The sequence below is a fragment of the Podarcis filfolensis genome (assembly GCF_964270895.1).
Source record: "Podarcis filfolensis genome assembly, chromosome: 4".
NCBI lineage: Eukaryota > Metazoa > Chordata > Lepidosauria > Squamata > Lacertidae > Podarcis > Podarcis filfolensis.
The window spans coordinates 81,484,405-81,511,709 of record NC_139607.1 but is presented as its reverse complement, the minus strand read 5'-3'; the positions used below and the strand labels follow the sequence as shown (position 1 = coordinate 81,511,709).

The following is a 27,305-nucleotide window of genomic DNA, read 5'->3' as shown; positions in this document are numbered from 1 at the left end:
ACTCCGCTAACCCAGAAATAGTGCTTCAGGTTAAGAACTTTGCTTCAGGATAAGAACAGAAATCGGGCTCCGGTGGCACAGCGGCAGCAGGAGGAGGCCCCATTAGCTAAAGTGGTGCTTCAGGTTAAGAACAGTTTCAGATTAAGAACGGACCTCCGGAACGAATTAAGTACTTAACCCGAGGTACCACTGTACATGGCGAATGTACATGAAAAAGACAGGCAATTTCAACTAACGTCTTCAGGGATCTGAAGGATAACGAAACATGGTTCGTTCTGAGTGTTTAAAATATTGCCATTTAAAAAAAAATTAAAAATGGCCAAGGCAGCAACAGACACCAAGCAAAAAATTAAACATTATGGGAAAACCGACTCATAAACTGACTTCTTAGAACCTGAGGATGGCTCTGCTAGATCAGACCAAAGGCTCATCTAGTCCAGTATCCTGTATCAAACAGAGCTGCCAAGTAGATGTCCATGTGCCCGTAAGCGCAACACGAGTGTCTTCCTTGACCATATGTAGCGACCAACCACGTTTGGGTAGACAGAGACACTGGTGCTAATATGTTCAATTACATGTAATCTGAAAGACACGTTTCCCCGTTTTGTGTTGGCTGGACATTAGCAGTTCTGTGCTTGCAGAATACGTTATCCTTTGTGGATTTAGTTGCTGTTGGGCCAACTAAGGCAATGTGAATGCAACACAATGTGCCTTTTTAAAATAAAATTTCATTATTGATGTTTGGGTGTTAGGGGCAAAAACCCAAAATATTTTAACCCATTGGCCTTCAACCGGTGGGTTGCAGCCACTACAGGCTTGCAGCTTAATAAAAGGTGGACTGCAATACCAACACTACTGCTATATTCAATATTCAAATTTATGTTTGGGTTAAGAGTGGATCCCAGGTCTGAAAAGATTGAAGACTACTGTTTTAAATAACATATAAATCAGGGGTGGGGGGGAATGCTGTCTTTCCAAACAGTAGTATAATGGATCTTCCATCTTCTTAGGACTGGGTTCAGCTGAGCAAGTGAGTTAGCTGGAAGCAGCACAATGAGTCCTGACAGTGCAACAGGGACCGTGTGCAGGGGGAGGTCAGGGGAGATTGTTTCCTCAGACAATCTGAAATGCTAGTGCTGCAAGAACAGCTCAAGGAGTATGACTTTGAATTCCGCCCTGCATCTGTCACAAGTCCAATTTCACAAAACTGAGTAAAATTTAAAGCAACACTTTACCAAGCAATTTTGCTTAAAAAAAAATACTTGTGAACTCAAAAGCAGAGGTCCAAATTAAATCCAATTCAGCATCTGAAATGGGCAGCAAACATACTGGCAAAAATGAAAGTACCTGACCATAGCAACTAAGGTATTCACTTGTAGTCTTTCTTTTTTCTTTTTACTTGCAACCATTAGGAAAAAACCATGGGGTATTCTTTAAGGACTAATTACAAGTGTGCTGGAGCTGATGGAAATATACCTGAAGGTCCCAGAAACTTATGGGTTGGATCCACAAATTGCCTTGCATGAGGCAGTCCCCCCACCCCCACCCCAAATCACTTCTACAATTTCCCAACTCAAGTCCCTCAGAGCCCATCCCCCACAATTCTAGAGCACCCCAACCTTCAAAAGCAGCTTTTCAAAGGAGATGCAGTGAAAGTTTGTTGCAGAAGTGAACTTTTGCTTGCACTTCTCTGGTTTCAACTCTGTAGATTTAGTTGATAAACTGGAAGAACAAAGCACTGCTTGTTGCATATGTCATTTTCATATCTACTACATGAGCAAGCAAAGTTTCTATGTTCACATAATGTGTCTTTTTTGGTTTAATCTTCTATAAGGTCCCAATAAACATGACACAAACTTTTGTGAAAGTTTAGGAATCATCAAGAGTAATCAGCATATTTGTGTTGCAAAATTCTCAAGTCTCTTTGGATTCTTCTGAATAGTAGTACAGAAAATGCTACAATTAATTTGGAAAATCATGCTAACAAAAAATCACATTTCTGACAACATAATATAATAGAGGGAATAGAGATTCCCATATAGTATCTGCATTTTGTAAATATTTTCAAAAAGTGGGTGGTTTAGGGCATGAAATCACCCTTTCAACACACAAATTTCCTACAAATTAATAGATATATTTATTCTTTGACCCATTCTTTGATAATCCTAAAAGTACAGAGAGGAAGCTATGAAGTAGGCAACCCACTCTTTGAGGGAGAATATCCATATGCCCCTAATAACATTCACCCCAATTCAGATGCAAATAAATCTCATTAAGAGGATGATTAGAAAGTTATGAACAGAAGTGTCTGTTCTGGTTTCTTCAAAAGCACACAGCAGAATCCTAAATATTTGATTGGCTTGGTATATTTTTCCCTGAACAAAGGGCTGTGTAGTGGGAGGACTCTGCCATCTAGTGGATGAGGACAGAAAATACACCAGTAGGTACTCTCTCGTTTCCAGCAACTCCATTTCCGAATCTCTCTGGCTTAGCGCCTTTTTCATTTCTCCTGTGAGTGCCCTGTTCCATGCTTTTCTGTTTTCCAAGTGTATTTAACTACATTGGCTTGATGGCTCAGAGGCTGCATTTCTCTTGCTTATGAGACTGTTATTTTTGTACTTATCCTGTTCTCGGGGGTTTGTTGTAAATTAGGTTTTTGTCTAAGCCTGTTTCCCGCATGCACCATGTTATGTTACGCTGTTTGACACTGGCCAGTTTCTGTTTGCTTATTCTCTGAGGCAGCAGTCGGCTTGATTGTCCCCTTTCCCTTATGTGCTGTTTGCCCTTTGCCTGAAGCTGGACTTGTTAGAATATGGATTAAGGTCACTGGCAATGAAACACCACCTACTTCCTCAACTAGTGCATTTCCCACCCTTGACCACTAGATGGCCCTTTGTCCGATAAAAACACCTTACAGGTGAGTACAAATGGTACATTTTAGGAAAGCAAAATGCCCATGATATAGGCACACCCCTTTGGGTTGCCATATTTTCAACATGAGATCACATCCCTACAGGATGATTTTCAGAATTCTTCCACAATGCAAAATGACACACAATGTCCTTAGCATCACCCTTTCTGTGTCTAATCTTACCTTTGACTGCAGGAGGCACCAGGATACGGCCAGTGTCCTAGTTCCACTTCCAAAACAGTGTCAGCAGGTTTTAAGTCTTTCTGAAGATCTAACTTCTTAAGCCACATCATGCATGTGCACGAATGACAGGGAAAGGAGAGTAAGTTTGCCACAACACATACATATGGCCTAGTTTTTTCCATATGCTCCTATACTTTATAATCCCTCTGTTCAAAAACATCTAATAAGGACAAATTTATGGTTTAATCAACAGGTTTATGCATATAATATGACACCAAATGAGCATTTTTACTGAACATCTCCTCACAGAATACATGAAGCACAAAGGTCACAAGAGCATGCTATTGTATGTTTGAACCATTAGTTTTCCAAAATGATCAGCAATAAGTTGTAAAAATGAAATAGAGTCCAATGTTTGTTGTTGCCTTGTGCTGTCTTCTGCAAAACCAATATTAAACTGATGAATAGCACATTTAAAAACCTGTGTTATAACTTCCTTGAATTCCAGGACCCATTTGTGAACCAGGTTCTCATGTCATGCTAATCCATGGTTAACATTATCAAGGTTTATCCAACTACCCATGGCTTATGAACATGGTTTATTAATGGTTAATAAACTATGCTTAAGCCACTGGGCCCAGCTCAAATGACCAAATACACCATGGTTTAATAAACTATGCCTTACCATGTGTTTATCTAATTAGTCATTCAAACAAAACCACTTCCAAGGTATATTAATGAGGTAAAAAATCATTCTTAAATAAAAAATCTTTAACCTATATTTATTACAAGGTATTGCAAGAATACTTTTGAGTAGCTATAAATGATCAGTTCATTTTAAGTAATGGAAGAGTATCTGTAGGTTGACTACATAAACAACTTTAGTCCCACCTAAATCTAGTTTAGGTAAATTATATAAGGGCTTAATGAAGACTTAAATGAAGCACTAAAAGAACCCCAAGCAGAGAATATTATAGTACCACATTTTTCATAAAAGTATGAATTCTAGTTGTAAAGATTAAAATCTGAAGGAAAAGGAAATCTGATTTCACCAAGTGTTCAACAACATCCACTATTCTGCAAATTTACTATAGATAGGATAGGAAATATATTTAATCTGAGGCAGGCAGTCCATGTACTATATTAATGAAATCTGTTTGCAATTTTATGGGAAGTGTCTATTTCAGAAAGCATTGCCAGTATAATTTCAAACCCTACATATTTAAATTTGTTTTCCAGATCAACATACCACAGGAAATTATGGTTTCCCATTAAAAGCACAGGCCTTCAATGCACACACAAATACATATTTTTCTTTCACACACCACAGCAGAAGACTGCAAGCTTACCTTCCAATTTCATACTAGACACAGTTTCCTGTGACAAGGTCAGATGAAAAGGGGGAGGAGAATGTGAACCAGAGACTATTGCATGTAATAGGAAGCCCAAGTTTCCTGTTGAATCTAAACACGACTATTGTCTTATTTCATGTTTTTGCCTCATTGTGATGGTTAGACACTAAAATGCCCTTCATCTTCCCACAGAAAAGCATCACCTTGCTTTGATAAAAAAATTGAATCCATCTTGCCAATAGAACATCTTGATCAGACTTTTTCCATGGTAAAGTGTTTCCTGTTCATTTTCTTATTTTTTTTTATAAATATCTTCCTATAAAGTATCTCAAAGTGATTTAAACATAAGAACATCAACAATAAATTATTTAATCAATTTATATACCCCCCAATGCACAGTGTAAAAATTATAACATCATGACAATGATGTAAATAAAATGAAAATACATACTGTCAATAAAAATCCAGAATCAAAATATTAGAACAAAATACTGAGCAGTGCAATCTTGAAGTTTTCAAAAGTTGTCTAAAGCACCTCACGGTTGACACCTCTCAGAGGAGGAGGTAAAGGAGAGGGTGTTCCAGAAAATCAGCACCACTGGAGAAAAGAACCAGTTTCTTCATGCCACAAACCATGCTGATCTTATCGCTATGTGATGTCTGAACTGATCTGGATTAGTTCTCAGTTCTTTTTACATCTTTTCACATGCTAAAGCTGGCCAGTCACTCAAGTGGCTTTTATTACAATTTGTTATACAGTCCTTTTCACACCAAACACAAGGCTTTAAACAAAACCCTTCTCCAGAGTCATACAGAATTACAAGCTTCCCGGGTTTCCCCCATATAGGTGGAAGCAGCTACTAGTTAGGTGGAGAACGGGTGTAAAAGGATACTTAACCCTCTCCTTCCTTCGCTGTTTGTCCACCTTAAATTATCCCACTCCCATATGCTTTTCTCCCCAAGAGATATAGTTACCACAAGCTTAAATAAATCCAAGAGTTTAAAAAGCCACTGCAGACACACTACAGAAGAAAAGCAATGTGACTGGTTAAATTGGTATACTGTAGCTGGATTTACTCCAATAGCCACTGGTGACTAAAACCCTCCTTACCTTCAGTTATATATCTATCTATATGAAATGTTTGGTGCAGTAATGTTAGGTATTAAAGAGTTTCTGAATACTTATTCCTTGTTCAACAGTGGAATTTCAGATCTATCCCCCAGGTAAGATGCTCAAGATGTAGAACAGTAACATTTGCTAACATTCTAAATAATTTCCAGTAAAACAATGTGGAAAGTTCATTCCAGTAGTTACTCACTCTTTGTTTATAAGCAGTGAGAAAGTGTGGATGACAATAGCAATGGGGAAAGTGAATGTGGACACTGTAACAAATGGCTTAACTGTAACGAAACCTTTCAAATGCCTTTTTGACATCACTTTTACAGAACAGACCAAGAACTAGCTTTTATCCAAATGATAGCTAAATTAAAGGATATCTGAAAGGGCAATAACAAAGATCAATAGTTGTACCCCAAAGGTAACACAGAATCAAATCATTTCCAACTCATTAGCACAATTTTTGGTTCTCATACATAGAAATGTATGTATATTAGCAATAAGTCTTGGCATATGCAGTTTTCACTCAGGATGTTTCAGAAGCTTCCATGCTGGATTTACACACACACACACACACACACACACACACACACACACAGCTTTGAATAAAGGTATGTTTGAAGGGCCTTAATTAGGTTCAATTCGCTATCTTTTTATGATGACAACTTAACTTCCTGTATTAGTTCCCAAATTTTTTAAAAATCACAAAGTATGCAGCCAGTTTCATAGAAAGGAGAAAGATCAGGATATACAAGATGACTCACCTGTTTTTCTTGCTTCTAAAAGTATCGTAAAAGTGGTGATTTTTGTATGACCCATCAGAGGATGCTGCAGATACTTCCCTGGCTTTAGAAGCCGAAGCACTGTCTTTTAGTATATTTGCTGTAAACTAACCGTACTAGAGAGTTGGATACAATCAAAAATATTAAGTACATTAGCAGAAATTAAACTAATATGGATAGAAAGTTACATGTTCCTTATAGACAAGAGTTGCAGCGTGGAGGACTGTCTTAGGATAATGAGTAGTCCTTTCTGTTTGTTATCACTCATGGCACCTTGTGAATAACATTTAGAAGTACACATTTATTTTCCTTTGTTTTAAAAGACTAACACAGCTTTCTGGATTATATAAAATCTATTGGTCAAATGTAAAGTCACCTGAAGTATGTTCTAAGGACGACATCAAACCATGTCCTCCTACTTAAGCAATAGGACGTCCTGTTTCTTTTTTTCTTCCAGTCCCCACCACACCACCAAAATCTGCTCCAGGGGTCCCCCAACCCTCCAGAACTGATTTTTGGAGGCATGCCGGTAGCTGCAGGGGGGAGGGAAGAAGAGAAGTCGCCTTGTATGTTGGCTCTCACCCCAAATTTCTATAGCGCTCCACTATATACTCCTCTAAATGCTTTATAACAAAAAGATACCAAGCTGGAACAAACAAGCAAGAGAGAACAGTATACACACACCGTAAGACAGTTCAAATAATCAACACTCAGCCCAGATCAATGAACAATTTTCCAGCTTAACACCCAAGTCTGATGACTACATATTTCACCTGCCCCCTAAGTCTGCATGGAGAAACGTCAAGTGACCTGCCCTGAACACAGAACTGCACGACTGGGGTGCTACCACCAAGAAGGAGCTAGAAGTTAGATAAAGAACACTGAGTTCTTTCAGATAGGCAATAGTAAGACCGCTAGGTTAGGTCTTAAAATTCAAACCAAAATATTCTGAATTTGTCCTGTAAAACAAATGCGCCTGTCTTTAGGACAAGAGGTTGCTAGAATTTGGTTATCTGATTCCAACAGGTGCATTTTGTAACTGTTGTGATTTCCAAAATAATCTTCAGAGGAATCCCCATATAAAATACATTTCAGTAATCTAATCTAGTACGTAATGTGGTAGGAATCCAGGACGGTATCACCAAGCTGTGAGCTCATCTAGAGTTTACAAGTCACCAATCCCCACCTACTACTATCACCTCCAGTCAAGTTTGATTGCCAGTTTATTAATTCTTGCACAGTATGTTAGGCATTCCAACTATGATCTCAAATTTGAGGAAATGGAAATGCTTAATGCTTCCACTAGCATACTGGTAACACTGTAATACTCCAGTGTTATCAGTCTCATCCAAGAGATCCTGAAGCTGGCTCAATGTCAGCAACTATCACATTCATAAACTAAGATATACTGAAGAATGACCTATTTCCTGCATCTAAAGGATCCAAGGAGGGAATCTTGCTTTTTAGTTTTTTATCTATAAATTGCATCAAGTGAACTGGAGAACCACTCTCCTCAAGGAGATAATCTGTTTTATGGCTTCAACAATCCTCACTTGACATCTTGAGTCAACTAGGAAAAAGTAGGATCCACAGCACGTGGGAAGGGTTTGGCAAGACTCTTACAAGAACCTTGCAAAACATCCTTAGGCTGTTACAACTGAAATTTATCCAGACCAGTTTTAACTGAGGAGACTTCTGATTTAGATGCTGTAAAAGAAGAATCCAAGTTGGATGAGATGCAAGAGGTTTTGGTAACCACAGCAGGTTACCAAAAACATCATCAGATGGTGCAGTGGACAAGACAAGTATTACTCAAATCAATTCTACAGGATGGCTTTGCCATTTTCACTGACACAGAGTAAGTTCTTCTAATTTGTGTGTTTGTCAGATTGCATTTCCACTTAAACTGGAAAAGTTGTCCCAACATCTTAATCATTGTATCTCTTCATTATAGTACACCTAACCAGGAGAAAACAGAAAAATCTGATCATAAACATTATTTTATGTTGATTGCATATCCATGAAATCTAAAGTATATTTTGAAGAACAAAACCAGAATAAAAACCATTGGTGTATATTTTGAGATTCATATAATTTAAAAGTTCACAGGTTACGGACTCAAGTAGGAAGATATCCTTAGAGCAGAATCATAATCATGCTATAGAATTCTATGAAATTTTACTTTATTTCAATCCCCGTACAATATATCCCAGTAAAATGATGTGACAGGATAACATTTCTGCAGTGTACCTACTAACTTAACTTTTAGTTATGTTCAATAAATGTTTTGCTTATTAAAACTTAACACAATGGCCTGGTTCCCATGTCACACAAAGCCAACCCATGGATTAGCATAAATGCATGAGTGTGTAGAATCTGGGAGAGGAGATCCCAGCTGCTTTGCTCTTTCCCTGGTTGTTCTACTGCTGTGCCACGCGAAGCCATAGTTTGGGCTCAGTGTGCCACCTGAACACAGGCTTACAGCTCAACCAACACTTTTGTTTTTATTTTGGATACCAAAATGCTTAAACTAGCTTTAAACAAAGTACTGAGTTCTAAAATTCAAATAAAGTTCACAGAAAACATTAGCTTTCGCTCCAACACTAAAAGCAAAAACTGAGAAGTTTGACATTAATATTGAAAAACAATTCCAAAACAAAAAGTTATCAAGGAACATGTGGTAACTAAAGTAATAGCTGAACTGCTTGATCTTGCCCATTGTTATGTTAACTTGTGTGCTGTGGCTTTCTGAAACGGAAGTAGTCATTAGGTCACAAAGTTTACTTGAAGTTTACATGAACTATCACTGGCTTAAGTCGATACCACACTTTCAAAAAAATATACATGACGTGACTTGTGGGGGGTGTTATTTAGTTTTTTAAAAAAAAACACATGCAAACTACCTCAGTAAATATATAGTGAATGCTGGAATTAGGAAAATCAATACAATTTTCTACACATTCAAAATTAAATATAGAAAAGTGTTAAATGTGTGTTCAATAAATGGGAAATTGCCTAAAATCTTGTAAACATCAGGAAATGTAGCTCATTGTTCCTCCAAGTGTGCTCCACTGAAGATAATGGGGCTCACAACACCAAGAGCTGTCTCAAGCCCTTTGAAGCATCATTTCACACATTTAGCTAATGAAACCATTTTGTATGAGATCGGGTAGTAGCATTAAGGCAGGAATTCATCCATTAAACTGCATGAATAACTATTTCATCAATTAAAGCGTCCAACAGTCCTGTGGCACCTTAAAGACGAACAGAATTATTATGGCATAAGCCACCATAGTCCACTTCACCAGGGGTTGAGTCACAGATAATACAAGTTGTTGTGGGGTGGGGTGACTGTAAACAGTGAAGTCCGAGGTCATCAGTTGCTTGTGAACCATTTAGTTATTAATATTTTTACTAACAAGGATTTACCTCCTACATCTATTGCTTGTATTGTGTAGAAGAGTAATCTAACATTCTCCAGTATAGCCCATTCTCAGGTACCTCATTTTCTAGTGTTGCAAGTGTTGCAACTCGAGAAAGTATCAGAAAATGTACCAATAAAATTTTACGCATACAAGTCATTTCTCAAAGAAATTCATCCACATTATCTCTACCTTTCCTTTTTAGAAAGCTGAGAGTAAAGTGAGGGCAGGAAAAAGCCATTTGCTCTTACGTTTAAATGGCTATCATCTTCCTGCATTATTTTACATTTCACACCTGCCATATGATGAGGATGGCTGCTTCTTCAGGATCCAAACAGCAGCATACAAATATAAATTCCTGGAACTGATAATCCAGATCAGATTTTATACAAATTTAGTTTATGCAGCACCCATGAAGAGTAAAACAAAACACCCGCCCAAAATCAGTATTTCTAAAATGTTACACTGATGAAAATATGGTCACTAGGGTCCTGTCTTGGCACAGGAATACAGGGTTTTCCTTCTAATTATTTAAAAAGTCCAACACTCATATTGATTTAGCAGAAACAGAAATAAGGGGACAGGTGTTACCACATATTTTGCAAAACCATACTCAGCTCACATAATATACCATACTTATTCAGAAGGACTGGTCTTCCATATAACTTCAACACGCTGAGGTTTAGTAGAAAGTTACCTAACAGTATTCATATGCAAACATGCAATATTTACATTAATGAAAAACATTTTGTAGTATAATCACAATACTGGTATATAAATATTGGTATATGTTAGTAACTTCTCATCCCTCTACTTAATATGCATTGTATAACTGGAATTCCCAGTTTTATTTTATCCAAGCTTTTGTACATTGCATCTACTTTACACCATGCCTTTAAAAAGCTAGGTAAAGGTTGCACCAACAATCCTATTGAAAATGTGTGTACTTAAATGAAACAACCAGATGCAAACTCGTTTTGCCCATGGCAAGAACTAAACAGCAGCAGTTATGATCATTATGTGTATATATATAGTAAGCCAGCTCCCTATAACATAGAAGGTATTTTCTTTCATGCTGTGAGATAAAAAACATATACAGTACTAGTTAAGAGCATTGGAAAAAGTAACGTTTTCAAGGAAGGAAAGGTCTTCAAACCTATACTGCCAACTCATATTCTTTATGAATCTTCTGCAAAGGCAAAAGCCGACCTACACAATCCATTGAAACCCTTAACTACAGGGCAAAATACTGTTTTAACACACAATTACCAGCCAAGTTAACAAGATTTTGGTTTTCTTAAAGAATATTTGAATTTTGTTTCCTGCGAAGAAATTATTATTCATAATCCAAAACCACAGGTGAATATTTACTACTTGGAGATTTTTCAAGACTTTTTCAAGTGTTTATTTGAAAGCTGAACACAGGATACATTATTATGACATTCCCATTGCAACTAGGTTTGTACATGTTGGTGAGAAAAACTTAAAACAGATCTATAAAGTCTTACTGAATGTTTCAGATGTTCTAAAGTTGCACAAGCCTCAACATTTGCTCTATGAGTTGTAAGCTGCACTTTCATTTCCATACAGTCACAATCTATAAAGCATTTAATTTTCAGAAGATAGGCTTTATGAAGAAAAACGAAAATCTATGCGTACAATTAGAAAGTTAAGGGAAAGAATTCATAACAATGTTTCAAAATCATTTAAGCAGATCTGTATTATATTTTATTGTAAGTATGGAACTCACAAATTTCACAGCATGGTCACATTTTATTTTGCTGAAGTCACAAACATCAGACATGCAAAATGAAGCACATTATTTCTGCTCTACGTTAAAGCCTAAGACTGAATACAAAAAAGTAAGTTTTACTCCCCCACCCCACCCCCCAAAAAAGTTTGGTGACTACATTAACAATAAAACCGTTTTCAAGGTAACAGCTAAAATTATAAAGGCGTAACACCAGATAGTCAATCAATTTTCTCAGAAGTAAGAAATAAATTTCAGTATCTGCGACGCTTGTTAGGTCCTTCAAAGCTGCCCCCAGGATTTCCTCTACCAAAGCCACCGGGTCCACCACTGACGGCACCTACACCACCCATAGCCGGCTGAGGAGTTTCGGAGCCTGCCCTACTAACCATAGGAGAACCCATTTGTGGCGGGCCTCCTTGCGGAAATCTTTCAGAATGCTATTTTAAGTCCATTTAGAACCATTTTAGTTACAATAAAACCAAGGGGGGGAAACCAAGTGGCGTTTTCATGAAGATCGCAGATAGTCCAGCAGAATCAGGATGACACATAGAAGGAAGAAAGGAGCAATTAATTTTAGTCATTATTTTAATAATAGGCTGAAAAGTAAATTAACTAATGTTGTGCCCACCAGTATATTAAGGCAAAAGGGGAAGGGATCTAACACCCAAGTTTTTTTTTTAAAAAAAGAGAGATAAAAAATGCTATGAGAAACAGTTTCTAAGCCACCCTGATCATTCAATATAAAGAGCGAGACAAAAGTATAATAAATATATTTTGCAGATTATCCTGTATGGCATATGTGTAAAGTAGTATTTCTTCTTGAAATAAAGTAAGCAGAAGCACAATTCATTTTCTGTTGGAAGACATATCAATACTTTAAATGGTAAGTAAAAACCAGCTATAGCACATTTCAAGTTAAAGGTAGACTAATTTGAGTTAGAAGAGGAAATAAGTTTTAGAGAAGGGAAAAAAAGGAGCCAGATGCCATTAGCTACCTGCTCATTCTCATTCAATCGCCACATACTGCCCCAAACCCTTTAGGCATTTTTATTTAAACCTGTTGTCAGCTGAAAAACTAACAACAAAATCTGCTATTATAAAATTTGCAATATATTTTTGCATTATGATATAGTTTCAGATTATACTCATTTTCAGATATACTCAGAAAACTCGTACGTTCAAACTGAACTAATAAGTTAAGTTCTTACATGCTCTTTTGAATCTAGGAGCATTAATTTAAATATATACATTTTTTAAAAGTCCCCATCTGACTTCACTGCTGTCTTTTCTCTAGTATTATCTGTGTATACCTTTCAAAAATCTGGAAAAGAGGCTCAGCCATTTAAGAAATTACAAAGAATTGGAGAGCTCAATTGAGCAAATAATGTAAGACAGTGTACTGCAGTTGACACCGAATGTTGGACTGGGGACCTAGGAAACTAGGCTTCAAATCCCCACTCAGCCATGAAGAACAGTGGGTGACATGGGACTAATCAAAGCCCCTCAACCCACAAAGAAAAACTGGAAGGGAGACGTCCATCTTAAGCTCCTTGGAGGAAAGACAGGATATAAATAGAGTAATAAACTTCCTTCACACTTGGATCCAAAAGGCTTTGTTGTATAGGCTGAAGACACTTCCACATACAAACACACACACACAGAATTGCAACAATTCCCAATTTCTACTGCTGGTCCTAACACCAAAGAGCCCCCCACCACCTCAAGAATGGGCTTTCTGGGGGCACCAGGGACTGCATAGTAATGTGGAAGTACAGTAGTTGGTGTGTTTTTTAAGTGTGCTAGGTTTTTTTTGAAAAGTTTACTAGTTCTTTGAAAAAATAACCAGCTGCAGAGAAACATTCCATTTTCAAACAGCACTGTCATAGCTCATTTCCAGAAGTCTTCATAAATGATTATGCTACAAAACATTCAGGGTATGTTGATAAACGCAAATTCCATCTCCTTTTAGAACACAATACAGTGGACCCTGTAGTTACGTGCCGCTCTGGATACGCAACTTTCGGGTTATGAACACGGCTAACCCGGAAGTGTATACTTCCGGGCTTCGCCACACACACATGCGCAGAAGCACTCTGTGCGTGTATGCACAGAAACGCTCAATCGCGCTGCACACAGAAGCAGCACCTCTGCCTACGGACTTTTCAGGTTGCGGACAGACCCCTAGAACAAATTTAATTCATATCCAGAGGGTCCACTGTATATTGTCCTTCCCTTTATTAGATGTTAACATAATATAGGCCAATTTCCTTTGGTTCCCTTATGAGAAGGGTTAGAGAAAAAGGCCCACCTGCCTCTTTCAGTATTCTGCATGCTACATGGGACCTATTAAACTGACTATTCTATATGTCATGAAAACAGTAAAGTTAAAGGGACCCCTGACCGTTAGGTCCAGTCGCAGAGGACTCTGGGGTTGTGGTGCTCATCTCGCTTTACTGGCCGAGGGAGCTAGTGTACAGCTTCCGGGTCATGGGGCCACCATGACTAAGCCACTTCTGGCAAACCAGAGCAGTGCATGGAGACGCCGTTTACCTCCCCGCCAGAGTGGTACCTATTTATCTACTTGCACTTTGACGTGCTTTCAAACTGTTAGGTTGGCAGGAGCAGGGACCGAGCAACGGGAGCTCACCCCGTCGCGGGGATTCGAACAGCCAACCTTCTGATCAGCAAGCCCTAGGCTCTGTGGTTTAACCCACAGCGCCACCCACGTCCCTCATGAAAACAGTATTCTGAGTAAAATACATAGAAAAAATTGGTGCCGATATACTTCTCTTCAAAATCAGTATGAGCAGAAATAGCCCAGCTTTCAAGATATTGGAGAGTATGAGAGACAGCAAGAGCTTCATCTGTTGTTTCCACTGCAATCATTTTTACTGACAAAGTTTAAAAATCACCTTGACTTTTCAGCAAAAATAAACTGATACAGGAAAACACAACAAAGAAAGTTCTATCTGTTAACTTAAACCAGGAGTAGGCAACCATGTTCTCGCCAAGGGCAACATTCATTTAAGGATAAACTGTCAGGGAGCACATGCTGACTGAATGGGGCACCCCTTTTCATTCTGGACCTGCAAGAAGGATGTTCTTGCCAGAGGTCTGGTCTGATCACACTGCAGATGGTTTTTAAAATTAAGCCAAGAACCAGATGCAGTCTGCCAACACAGCCTGCCCACCTGTGAATTATACCCAACCATCGGAAGAAGCTATTCCGCGTGTTGAGTCACACAGATGGTTCTATAATTGTAGCCTCACTTGTATAACGCTAGCATGTTAACAAATTAAATTTGTACTTAAGATTCACTTAATCAAAGATATCTTCACACTATGTATCATTTCAACAGCAATCATATTATAGGTTTACCTGCCCCAATACAGCAAAATAAGAATAACCAATAATATTTGGTGTCTATAAAATAATATATTGATTTGTTTTTGCATTCTTCTACTTTGATCATTGCAAAGTGTGAAAAACGGCCTTCTGACTGTAAAACAATTTTGGCAATTAATTCTGTGTACATAATTCTTGGGTATAATCACTTTTAATACAGTGTCAATAACAATATCAACAAGACTGCAGTTAAGTTTGTTTTTAAATTATTTTTCAATCTCAAAGGGTATTTGTTAACTCAAAGGTCTATTCTAAACTAGTTTTAGCGTGAAGTTATCTTTGCAGCAAAGAGATGTGCCACAATGAAGAAGAGACAAAATTAAAATTTTGTGATACATTACCACAGTTCCATTATCTGGCATCATTGGGGCTCCAATGTTTGCAGCTCCTTCTGGTCCCAAGGCAGGACCAGGACCCATTGCAGGGCCAGGCATTGTTCCTCTGTTGTTCATATTCATACCCATCATTGGAGGTGGAGGAGGAGGACCTTGGTTTCCAGCAGGTGCTGGGCTAAAGGCATCTATGCAAAACAGTCTACACTTAGAGCTGTCCTAACTGAATTTTAAAATTTACAACAATAACAAACTATACATAACATCAATTAAATGAACAAATTGCTTTTATCCTTTGAGACTGTACATTTACTTCCACCATAAGGTTTTAAGAAAAAGTTAGTTACTGAAAGTTACTGCTGAAATTAAGTGTTTAAACTGTTTATAGGTTTCAGCTCTACTTATTTTCCATAAAGTTACCAATTCATACAGGTAACTGCAGTAACTTTCAAGTTGGCCCCAATCCAAAGAGGCCTGGTGCCAGCATTTGTGTGTAACGCAGCTTTTTCATAGCTTCTCCCCCCCCCCAATGGTTTTTAGCAAATAAATTTGAATCACAAGACAAATAAAATGAACTTAAGAGGTTTACGGTAGAAGATACTATCACATGTGCGCAAATAAGAATGAATGAAACTGAAAGAAGTCACCCAGAGGTACTTATGTTCAAGTAGTAGGCAACTTATTCAGCTTTACTAATCAGAGTATGAATCCCCTTAACTTTGTGAACACATTGTACTTATTTATACTCAAGTAGTTAACCTCTTCATTTTAAAAAACAGCTGCACATTGACTTGTAGTGGAAAATAGTAATACCTATGAGATAAGACGTGAACTGTACATTATAGAAATGCAGAAGGAATCATCACACCGTATTAAAAAATATTCGCGCGCACACAGGGAGAGAGAGATAGCGAGAGCGAGATCCGTGATTTTAGGGACATGTTTGTATATTCAAGTCAGTGTCCCATTACATTTAAAGTAGGGGTTTATGTTCAATAAGTTATAGAAAAAGAGGCATATGAATGAGACCTGAACCTTATACACACACAAATTATCTTGCCACACTCCATCACTCCTGTACGTCTTTCCTATCTGTTAAACAAAGAAAGCTGGACTGGCAGAAAAATGCCTAGGATTATAGGAGCACAGGGAGGTTAACGTGAATGATTTTTGGGTGGAAAAATCAGCTTTACTCTACAACACCAGCTTCACATGAAAGGAGGGCAGAAACATGAAGAAACAGAATATTGTTTCCACCATGATACCTACTTTGGCTCTGAAACATAGAATTTAGGATTCTAATTTTACCAGTGCCAGGAAACAGAGATGAGTGACAAGAATGGTATGCTCTATGCATTTGGTTAAGGACAGCTATAAAATGATATTCAGCTGTCATTTTAATGCTTCAAATAAAGTACTTTTAATAAAGTCTACTTAGCTAGACTTCGTAACTCTTCAGCCACAACTGTGTTTTTACACTTTTTTTACACACACACACACACACACGGTTTTGTTGGGGAAATTACTCAAGCTAAGCTTGGCTAGAACAATGATGAAGTAGTAGGATTCTTATATATTCAAACCAAGTGCATATTTCTTAAACATAAGTAAACAAAGAACTTAAACAAACTGACAAAATGAACTTTCATTCTATTACATATAAGCCTAATATTTGAGCACATGTATGAATTATGTATTAATCTGGGTGCCAAAGCTTTCTGTATTTTATGTAGACAATTTGACTTAACTAGGCCTCTCCCTTTCTTTCCTAGTAATAGGGAGAGGAAAGACCTTATGCTCCAACATTAAAGTGCTTGAAGTTCAATAAAGGCCTGAAGTTCAATATAGGTCTGCCTGCCAGAAGTGCACATCAAAATGTTGTGCCTCAGTTGTATAATTTATGGGCAACAAGACATCTTGCCCACCATCCCTGTCCACAAATGTGGAAATTACAGCAAATTCACTGAGTAAACTACACAACTTTCCAGCAGGTTAAATGTGGGGTACACTCTTCTAACATGTGGAGTCAAGCTCTATTTGGGTGTGCTGGTTGCATGAAAAATTCCTGGATCTATTTCTAAAGACAGTGTTCATAGAAGTTTTGTTCACTGTAAGTGCACTAAGAACCTTAAAGAATTTTTTTAAGAATGCTTTCAATCAGGCAGCCCATTTTAAAACACATGCTGTTTAATTAGCGCTTCCATTCACAAAAGGAAGCTTTTTGCTTTCAGAATTAATAGTAACCAATAGTAACCAGCTCAAATTAAACCACGGTTTAATTTTAAGCAGCGAGAATACGCACTCCCCCCTTCCCTTCTACCCAAATTTCTTCTTTATTATCCATTGTTTGTTTAGTTTGCCCAGTGCTATATCTAATTAATGCTTTTCTGGTTGGTCCTATGGAAGGGCATCCAGCAACTTCAATGCTGCAATGGTAAAGGCCTCACTTCTTCTGTAGGCCAGCCCAGTCTCCACACAAGGTGGAATCTGAAGCAAGGAGAAGTAGGATCACACATTCATATCGAAAGGGCCAGGGAGGCTCATGCAAAAGGCAATGTTCCGTATGATAATCAGGACTGTTTAATGCTTTCTTAGTCAACAGAATCAGCAGCATCACTCTCCTCCTACCCTCCTTCAGCACATTTCATCTCTGAAGACAACCGAAGCAGTTTCAGTTTCAAACCTAGGTCTGAAACTAGAATGAAATGAATCTGGGTAATCAGCTTCATCCAAGACTGACTGAAGCATGTGCAGCTACCACCCTTTTGAGCATCTTGCCTCAACAAGGTAAATTAGATAATGACTCTAGGTCCAAATATGGTTTCTTCGGAATGGTCAGAAAATATAAGTAGAAAGCAGTAATGGCCACAAAATCTTAGCCATGGTTAGAAGAGTGGGGGAATTCAAGCATGAAGGCGTGTAGCACATTCTCAGTTGATAAACGATAGCAGACAATTGGGTGCTGCCCCATAATAAATCACTGTGGTGATACTGAATACATAGTGCTAAACTTAATAGAGCATGAAATTTTCACAAAGGTGCTTCGTTAATGCCAGTTACAATGAGGAAACTTTGATAAATGTTAATTGTACTTTGTTTCCAATCGTTTTCCAGAATCAGTCTTCCATAAATAGCAACATATTCAAAAACTTAAATAAGTGAATCTCAAGAAGTAATTTTAAAAAACCCACAACCTTTTCTTCTTGTATTAGATACAATTCGTATTTTGCTTTTCTTCAGAAACAGTCTTAAAATGAAAAAAATAACAACCCACCGGCCCATATTTAGTACGTGCATTTGCTTTTTCCTAATTGTAAGATAACTCACATTTGAAACAAAAAAAAAAAACCTGAAGAACAAGATTCACTACAGAAATAAATATTTCAAGAATACTTCTCAATGTATAATACTCATAAGTAACATGTACAGTCTCAAATAAATTTTGAAATAACAAGAGCCTTTTGCTTCAGATCCCTACCTCCCATGTTTAATGCTCCACGAGGACCCATATCACCCATTCTCATTTCCTGTTCTCTCTGAAAGTAAACATAATTTTCACAATCAACCTATCACTTATTACTTTAACATTCTCATCTTTTCAAGCAACAGCAAAACTTAATTTGTCACAGTTATTACAAAATAAATCAAATTTTCTGATTTACATAAAGTCAGAGGAATCCTGCAAAAAAGAAGTTTTAAAACTTAGTAAATTATTGAAGTCCTACAATTTGGGGCTTGCTGAGAAAGCATAAGTACACAAGATTCTTCCAACTGAGATATCTATAGATAGAGGATCTCGTGTAAATGTTATTTTTGCTCAAGGTCAAAGGAACAAGGAGGAGTAAATGAAGTTGAGACTCTCTTCTGATCACAAACCTGGCAGAATCAAAGAGGTGGGTAACAACCAAACAAGCCCCCAGAGGTTGACTACACATCTGGACTGCATTCTCGCAACTCAAACTTGTACATTCTTGAGCTTTGGTGCACAGGCATCCAGTGCCACAGGGGCAATGTTCTGGTCCCCAAACAGACAATAGATAATAGCTTGAGAAATATTACTTCTGCACCAGGTCGTAATGCACTCCGAGACAGTATAAAAAAACTACCATGATCGAGAATCAGCAACAATTTGTACATTAAAGCAGCAGCAAAAGAGGTGTTTGGATCCCTTTCGGAGCACGAAGTATGGGTACCCCCAACAAAAATTTAAAAATTTGGCTGTGTAATTTGGAACTAATGTGATTTGGAATTAATGTGATGTGATTGGCCTGTTAATAAAAATTATTTTTTTTAAAAAAAGAGAATCAGCAACAATTTAGATTAGTGTATAGGGATTTAATTTGTTTGTATGATTCTTCTCACAATCCTGAGAGATTCAGAACAAACAGTATGTACTGACCCTAAGAGCATGAAAGTATGTAGTGTTGCTTATATTGTTGTTTTTTAGTTATTATTCTTCTGAGCATTAATAACAGCGCATAATATCAAAAAATGGGCAGTTTGGAATGATATTGCTTGAAGACTTAAAAATGTTTCAGACTGGAAGCGTTATGTGCAATGGCCATAAATTAAGAAAACTCACAATATAGAATACAATTAGGAGTAAAAAGTCATAGCAGCAGTAGGTCACTGTTAGGTAGGTGAGCAAATATTCATTCACCAGTAGCCTGTACTGAATTAAGAATGGTCTCGGCCAGTAAGAATCAGGCAGGCAAACTCAGAAAATTGAAAATGAAGGGGTTTTATCAAGCCTTTAAATAACTAAAAGCTATGTTTAGGTGGAAGATTAAGTGTCTCTGTGTGTTATTGGACTTGTTTGCAATACTGCCATATGGGCTTAAAATCATACTACTTATCATTTGAGATCATTAATGTGCACGTACACTGAACTGTGCAATTAAGAAAAGACACAACTATTAATATATTATCCCTTACAATCCAAATCATGCAAAACACAGGTGTTGAATTCATTACTAAAAACCAGGTCTATAAAAGAGATGGAACAATATTCATCAAAAGCAAAATTAGGACTTAATGGTAGCATTCATAAAATGGGGTGGGGAAGGGGGAGTAAGCTGACTTTTTAGTGAAGTCAAAAGGCTAGTAGAACACAGATATTATTGGAGATTAAAAGTTTGTGTGGGTTTTCAAACAATTCCATTAATAGATAACTTGAAGAAATTCAGAATGGAGTTATTAAGAACTGCAACACAGAATAATAAAGTCAAGACACACAGTTTTCCACTTTCCCACCTTACAACCAGAGGCAACCTAATACACACAAGAAAACCAAGAAAAGTCAAGCAGCTCTACAAAAATAAGCTGTTCTGATAAATATATCCAACCATTACAAGATTAAAACCAAAAATATTAAAATTACTGTAAGACTAAAAGTGGTCAGTAACAGTATTAAACTTCCTAATAAAATTTATAAATATTGAAGCATCAGATTTCAAACAGCTTCAATACAATATGTTTACAAGCCAGTTTAGAATACGGAGAGAAGCCATGCGCCCCTGACATCGATTGCAACTTAGCACAGACTGCAGACTCCACTGAAGTCACAAGAATGGAACTGTGCAAATATCATAGGTTAAATGAGAAAACCCATTTTCAGAATTTTTTTAAGGTACCCCTTTCCCAAATAAGATACATTTTCTCATGTGGAGAAAAAAAATTCAAGAAAATGCAGAATTATAAAGTGTTTAGTTCTACTTAAGTCATTAATAGACTCACAGAACCAAGAGTGTCATATGCTCTTTCAGGAAAAGCAGTAGTATTGTTAGCACGAAGTACTAAAAGCCAGTATTCAGAAGTACAAATGAAAGTTAGACATGCAGTCAAATATTCCATATTTGTATGTAAGTATGTTCCAAGACAGTTTTAATAAAAATTTAGCAGAACATGAATACTTGTAATGTCAACATAAACAACACAAAATGGATAAAATACCACATAACCTCCAGGCTAATACAGCTGAAATATAAAATTTATACAGCTAAATGTGTGTACTATTATAGCAGAGAAGTAGGTTGTATGTACCTGGACAAATAACACATGCAAAACAATGGACAGAAAGTTGTATGATTTTGAGGTGGAAAGGACTTTGAACTTTTGTCAACAGAAAATGGGGGGGGGGGGAGAAGCTTTGTTGGAGTAATTAGGCAGCACCTCGCTGTGAAAACCGCTCAGCTGTATTTCATTCTGAAACCTCTGTGCAGCCGGTTTAAATGCTCAAGAGAAAAATAGGCTCCAGACAGGTCTGCCACCCAAGTACTGCCCACCAGCTTGGCTGTGATTCGCCATTTCAAATCTGAATGGCAAGGAGAGTCCCAGTAGTGCAGGAAGAATCTCACCCCCCAGATTAGCAATGGCTGCATTGGACCGTAATTGCCTCTGCTCCCGAAATGGTATGGGGTCTCTGTAGTTCATCCTGAAACCTCTGTGCCATTACAACTATTAACCTTTTAATCAAAGTGCAAATTGCATCTACAAAAAGAAATCATTCATACTTCTATACAGTGATGTTGACTAAGCCCAGTTTGCTCACTAGGCAGTTCAGGTAAATTGTGAAAGAAAAGAAAATGCAAGCGTTCCTAAATGTATGGCTCATTTCACATTAGATACGATCATCATGTATTTTACATCACATTGTATATGTACATCAAACTTATTTTCATCAGATTCACACTTAACTGGAGGAGTTACCCTTTGAAAAGCAAAAATGGGTGGGTGATGTCTGGCAACACCCCCAGAATTACTCTCTCAAATATCTTACCTTTTCCTTAGAGAAAGTAACTCTCATCACCCCTAGATGTCAGTCCACAAAATATTTACACCCAGTAAGGGACATCTTCAGTGGGAGAGCACCCAAAATCTGTTTTGTTTTTCCCAGCTTCAGCAGGTTTTTCTGAGAGAGCCATGTCACACAACCATTAGCTGTCAGTTGTGTTAGCAAAAGGATTTACATTCCACCTATGATTTTTGCAGAAAGCTAAACTTTTGCAGAGGAAACACCAGCAGTGTTTCGTCAGGTTCAGTGAAGCCATTACACTAGCTTCCTAGCAGTTGGGCTGCTAGTGCTTAAGAGTAAGGTAGGGGTTGGCATACCACAAACACATCACTGTAGCCAACGTTGTTGTGCTAATCTCCTGACCTCCTCAACAACTTGCCCTTCCTCCTCTCAGTAAACAACAGCACCCGACCACCCAGGAAGCTAGCACTGCAGTTGCACCTCAGATAGCAAGCCGCTTTTGGGAAACACCTGCAAACATAGCATTCTGTATTAGTTAGCAAAAGTAAAAAAATCAATATATAGGGCAGATTACTGAAGTGAAATGAAGGAACAAACTTAGCAATTGGTTCAGGGCCAAAAAAATAATCTGCCAACACAAGACAGGGAAATATTTTGAATACTTTTTTTTTTTTTTTTTGCAAGCACAAAAATAAATATTTCTTATCTTTGAGGCACAGGGGCAGCTCTGGATTACTCTAAAACTGGTATTTTGCTGTTTCGTATAGTTTAAGGAGAACATCTAAATGAGAATAAAGTAATTTGAAACGTTCACTCGGTATCAAACTGACAGTTTACAGCAAATGAAGGCTCCTTGGCAAACTGCACATCTTCTGAAGTTGTGACGGGTGATGTCTACCACAAATAAGCTCTCCATTGTATCTCTCCATGAGCAAGTGCAGAGCCACATTTTACCATTCCCTCTATACAGCCTCAAGCTATTATTGCTGGGATACTGCCAGAGTCTTCCTCTGTATCAAAGAAGCAAAAAAGGAAGTTCACATCATTTGTCCTATCATCCTCATTAATCCTATAATAGTAGCAAATTCATTCTTCAAGTGTGGTCCTTATTAAGCCAAAATGGTACCACTCATGCACAAATGTTTCCAAAGTTAAAAGTGAGAGCCGCCCAAATTAATCAATGGAGAAATCCAAGATTTTAATATAGTTGAAATTGGACACCAGATTGTTCACCCCACCCCAGGAATACACCAAAAGGTAGTAGAAAAGTATCCAACAGCACTATTCTCAAGGCAACTCACAACGTGATATAAAATACAAATGAAAACAGGGTCATTAAAAAGAAAAGGCTGCATTAAAATTTCTAGCATGGAGAAGAACAGTAGACAACCCAAACATATAGAACTTATAAACTGTAGTTCAAAAGTTAAACCACACTCAGAATTACCACAGACTCTCTGGAGAGGACATTCTAAATCTGAAATACCACCACTGAGAAGGCCATTAAGTAGCATTCCCCAGCCTCGCTTCGCTTGGTAGGGCCTCTGAAGAGAATCTCACGGTTTGAGTAGGTTTATTTTGGAGAATGCAGTATTTCAAGAAGCCTGGTCCTACACCATTTAGAGCTTTAAGAGACTAAGACCAGAAATCTGAATTAGGTCCACAGCTGGAATGGGAATCTGAGCAACTGATAGAAGTACTGGAACAATATGATTGAGTTCCTGCTCTAACTCAGGCTGCAACCCCAATCCCATTTACCTGGCAGTAAGCACCATTTACCTGGGGACGCGGGTGGCGCTGTGGGTAAAACCTCAGCGCCTAGGACTTGCCGATCGCATGGTCGGCGGTTCGAATCCCCGCGGCGGGGTGAGCTCCCGTCGTTCAGTCCCAGCTCCTGCCCTCCTGCAGTTCGAAAGCAACCTTAAGTGCAAGTAGATAAATAGGTACCGCTTTATAGCGGGAAGGTAAACGGCGTTCTGTGTGCTGCTCTGGTGCCGGTTCACTGGAGCAGCTTCGTCACGCTGGCCACGTGACCCGGAAGTGTCTGCGGACAGCGCTGGCTCCCGGCCTCTAGAGTGAGATGAGCGCACAACCCTCGAGTCTGTCAAGACTGGCCCGTACGGGCAGGGGTACTTTACCTTTAAGCACCACTGAATTCAACCAGAATTACTTGAGTAGAATTGGTGAGGATTTAACACACCCCATAGTATGTGAGAAAATATTTAAAACACAGGCCTGCTAATGAGAATTCCAAAGCAAATGCTGTTCATATTGAAGGTTAGAAGGGGCTGTGGCTAGAACAGTTTGGCTCTTAAGGTATACTGTCAGGGTATGATGACTTTTATGAAGTACAGAAACTAATAGAAGCTTATAGAAGCTAACAGAAGTGTTCTAGTATATTCTAGTGTTCAAAAGTTTTCTAGGGAGCAGGAATGCAGCTGCTGTTTATATACTGTGTTATCTGTTTCCTCCAAGGTCATACAACCCCTGGACTAGCTATAATTGCTGTCTGGTGAGGACTCTCCTACTCAGTCTCATTCTTTATTTCCTGTTAATGTACTTGCTTTGATTTATTCTCTCTGTGTATATAGTTTTTACGTTGGTGTGGAATTTTTATACTGTAACTAGATTATGCTCTGAATTGAGCTTGAGACTGCTGTACCAGGGACCTGGTACCCAAATGTAAAACTATTTTGCCTTAGTAAACTTTCTACTGATGATTTTGCTGCATTCTGTGTCTGTTTAAAGCCCATGAGTCACCAGAGTTCTGCTACTTCACTTCACTCAACATCCAGGCGTGTCCCAATGCCTTTGGGGCACGAATCCTGATATATACTTCACACTAAGTATTAGAGGCCAGACTGCAGTGTCACACAAAGCAACCTCTGGCTTCTGCTGTGGCTGAAGCATTCTGACCTTTGATGCACCTTTGAATGCAATCATTTCAGGATCAAAGAAGTCCTTATCTCAGCCATGAATAAAGGTAAAGGGACCCCTGACCATTAGGTCCAGTCGTGACTGACTCTGGGGTTGCGGCGCTCATCTCGCTTCATTGGCAGAGGGAGCCGGCGTACAGCTTCTGGGTCATGTGGCCAGCATGACTAAGCCGCTTCTGGCGAACCAGAGCAGCGCACGGAAATGCCGTTTACCTTCCCGCCGGAGCGGTATCGATTTATCTACTTGCACTTTGACGTGCTTTCGAACTGCTAGGTTGGAAGGAGCAGGGACCGAGCACCGGGAGCTCACCCCGTCATGGGGATTCGAATCACCAACCTTCTGACCGGCAAGTCCAGCCATGAATAATGAACGCCAATTCACTGGAGAATCCTGAACATAAGGAAGGACTGCCCTCAGTTCTTTGGGTATAGGGCACTATACAATTTAAATAAAGAAATAAATACTGGCCATCCTCTAGTTGGGTAAGAGTCCTCTGCATCACTGGCAAAGAATGGGGACCAGTGGTCTAGCTAGTGAAGAATGGAGCTTCTGGACCAGGACCAAGCCCTGCAGTAATCAAGTCTCAAAGTTACCAATGCATGCGCTTGATTTCTTTTACCATCCGCCGGTGCAAGGAAGGCATGTTTGAACTTTCTGCACTATGCAGGAGCCTGTTTTTCCTGTCCCTCATTAGAACTTAACTCACATTCAGAATGCAAAGTGTGGAGCGAATGGCCAAATAATTGACAAGTGTTATCAACCTACCCTGTTACCTGTCAGTCAAAGGAGAACAGGGAATCACTTGCAAAGAAAAATATATAGAGAGAGCTTAGGACTATTTCAGATGAATCTATATAAACTGTTAATTTCATTAAGGCTTGCGCCTTAATTTTTGCAGCTCTATTTGAGGAGACAACCAGTGATCATGATTCAACTACTCTCACTTGCCTATTCAAAGTGCAGGATAAATTGAAGACTTTTCTGCTTCAAAATTTCATTTTCCACATTACTCGAGTTACTTTTCTTGGTTAGCAAAACTGGCATATTAGCTGCTATTTCCAGCCATGTGTACAGAATCCAGTCTTCAGGGAAAGGCCATAAATATGTTCAAAGTTAAGGATAAAAATAGAAGCTATGACCAAAAAATTAAGTCTGTGGTCTCATTGAGCCAATCAGTCCTATCATTTTTATGTCTTTCAGATTTGTTAATCGCATCACAAATGCGGTTATCGACATAAATGAACACGTGCAAAGCCTCCAAGTACAGTATCCCATTCCCGAGAAAAGATACAACTAGATTAGAAACCCCTTTGTGAGTGTTGATATTGCTGTACTCTCCGATCTGACTTCAAAAGAACAAGACAGTTTAACAGAACTTTCCTAGCATGATTCTTCCGGCTGACTTCAAAAGCACCTGTCTTGACTTCTGTTCTAAATACCTGGAACTATCCAATAAAGCTGTGAAGCACATTGTGCCTTTTCCTACAATATTTCTATGAAGGGAGATTTTCTGCACCTGCAGCATTGAAATCAAAATATTGAACCAAGCTGGATATGGAACCAGATTTAAGGTTGAAACTTCCATTGCTTCAACCATAAATCCAATCTTTAAAAACTGCAAAACAGCACCAGCCATCTCAGTAAGTGTCTCACTATAATACATAAGCAAATGTTCATTCTGTAGAATGACTATAATAAATCACATGTCTCGTACATACAGTATATATGTATTATTATTTTTCAAACGTAAGTATTCATTTAAATGTCTTACTGGATTCACAAGTTTTTTGTTATTATTTATTTTCTCAATTAATGGAGCCTAACGGCTAAGCATTAATGGACAGGAAGAAATGTATTCCTTCTAAAAACTATTTTTAAGGTTTCCGTTAAAATAAAAATATTCCCTCAAATATACATCCAGGTGTGGTTGCATAGCTCAGCAAATCACGTATTAAATCTATACTATGTTATTCTTAAATATATTTGACAGTACAGACTGGCAAAAAAGAATTAACCCTCAAGACTGGACTTATTGTCAGGTAAATATATGAAGGTTTTCGACATAGTAATTCAATTGACATCATGTGACATGTTTGTGTATATTTAATTCTTAGGTACAATAATCACCAACCAATGTAAAACTATCACATCCATTTTTAAGGCATTTTTTCATCTCATTCTTCAAGCAAGCTTATGTAGGAAGCTGGAACACCTATTCTGAAGTTTATTCCCACAAGAAAAATACTATTTGCTTCATTCAGCTAATTCTCTTAGAGAAACGAAAAATAAATAGATCAAGAATATCTCTAAATGCATTGAAAAAATTGAAACAATTTCATGGGGCTGTCCCCAATGG

General features: G+C 38.2%; 2 protein-coding genes across 2 annotated transcripts in view; one reads left to right on the top strand and one right to left on the bottom strand.

The window, feature by feature from the left end:
• MPHOSPH8 (M-phase phosphoprotein 8) overlaps positions 1-26,419 on the top strand; it is a gene marked incomplete at its 3' end in the record, with an annotated part of 56,721 nt that extends 30,302 nt beyond the window's left edge. The window contains exon 15 of the mRNA XM_083609033.1: positions 26,150-26,419. Within this exon, the coding sequence (XP_083465159.1) occupies positions 26,150-26,158 (9 nt within the window). The remainder of the gene's footprint in view (positions 1-26,149) is intronic.
• Positions 1-27,305, bottom strand: part of PSPC1 (paraspeckle component 1) — a 65,535-nt gene that overhangs the window by 12,248 nt on the left and 25,982 nt on the right. Inside the window, exons 8-10 of the mRNA XM_083609192.1 lie at positions 18,737-18,794; positions 15,268-15,446; positions 1,620-11,957 (exon numbers count right to left, since the gene is read on the bottom strand). Coding sequence (XP_083465318.1) covers positions 11,772-11,957; positions 15,268-15,446; positions 18,737-18,794 — 423 coding nt within the window. The 3' untranslated portion in view covers positions 1,620-11,771. The remainder of the gene's footprint in view (positions 1-1,619; positions 11,958-15,267; positions 15,447-18,736; positions 18,795-27,305) is intronic.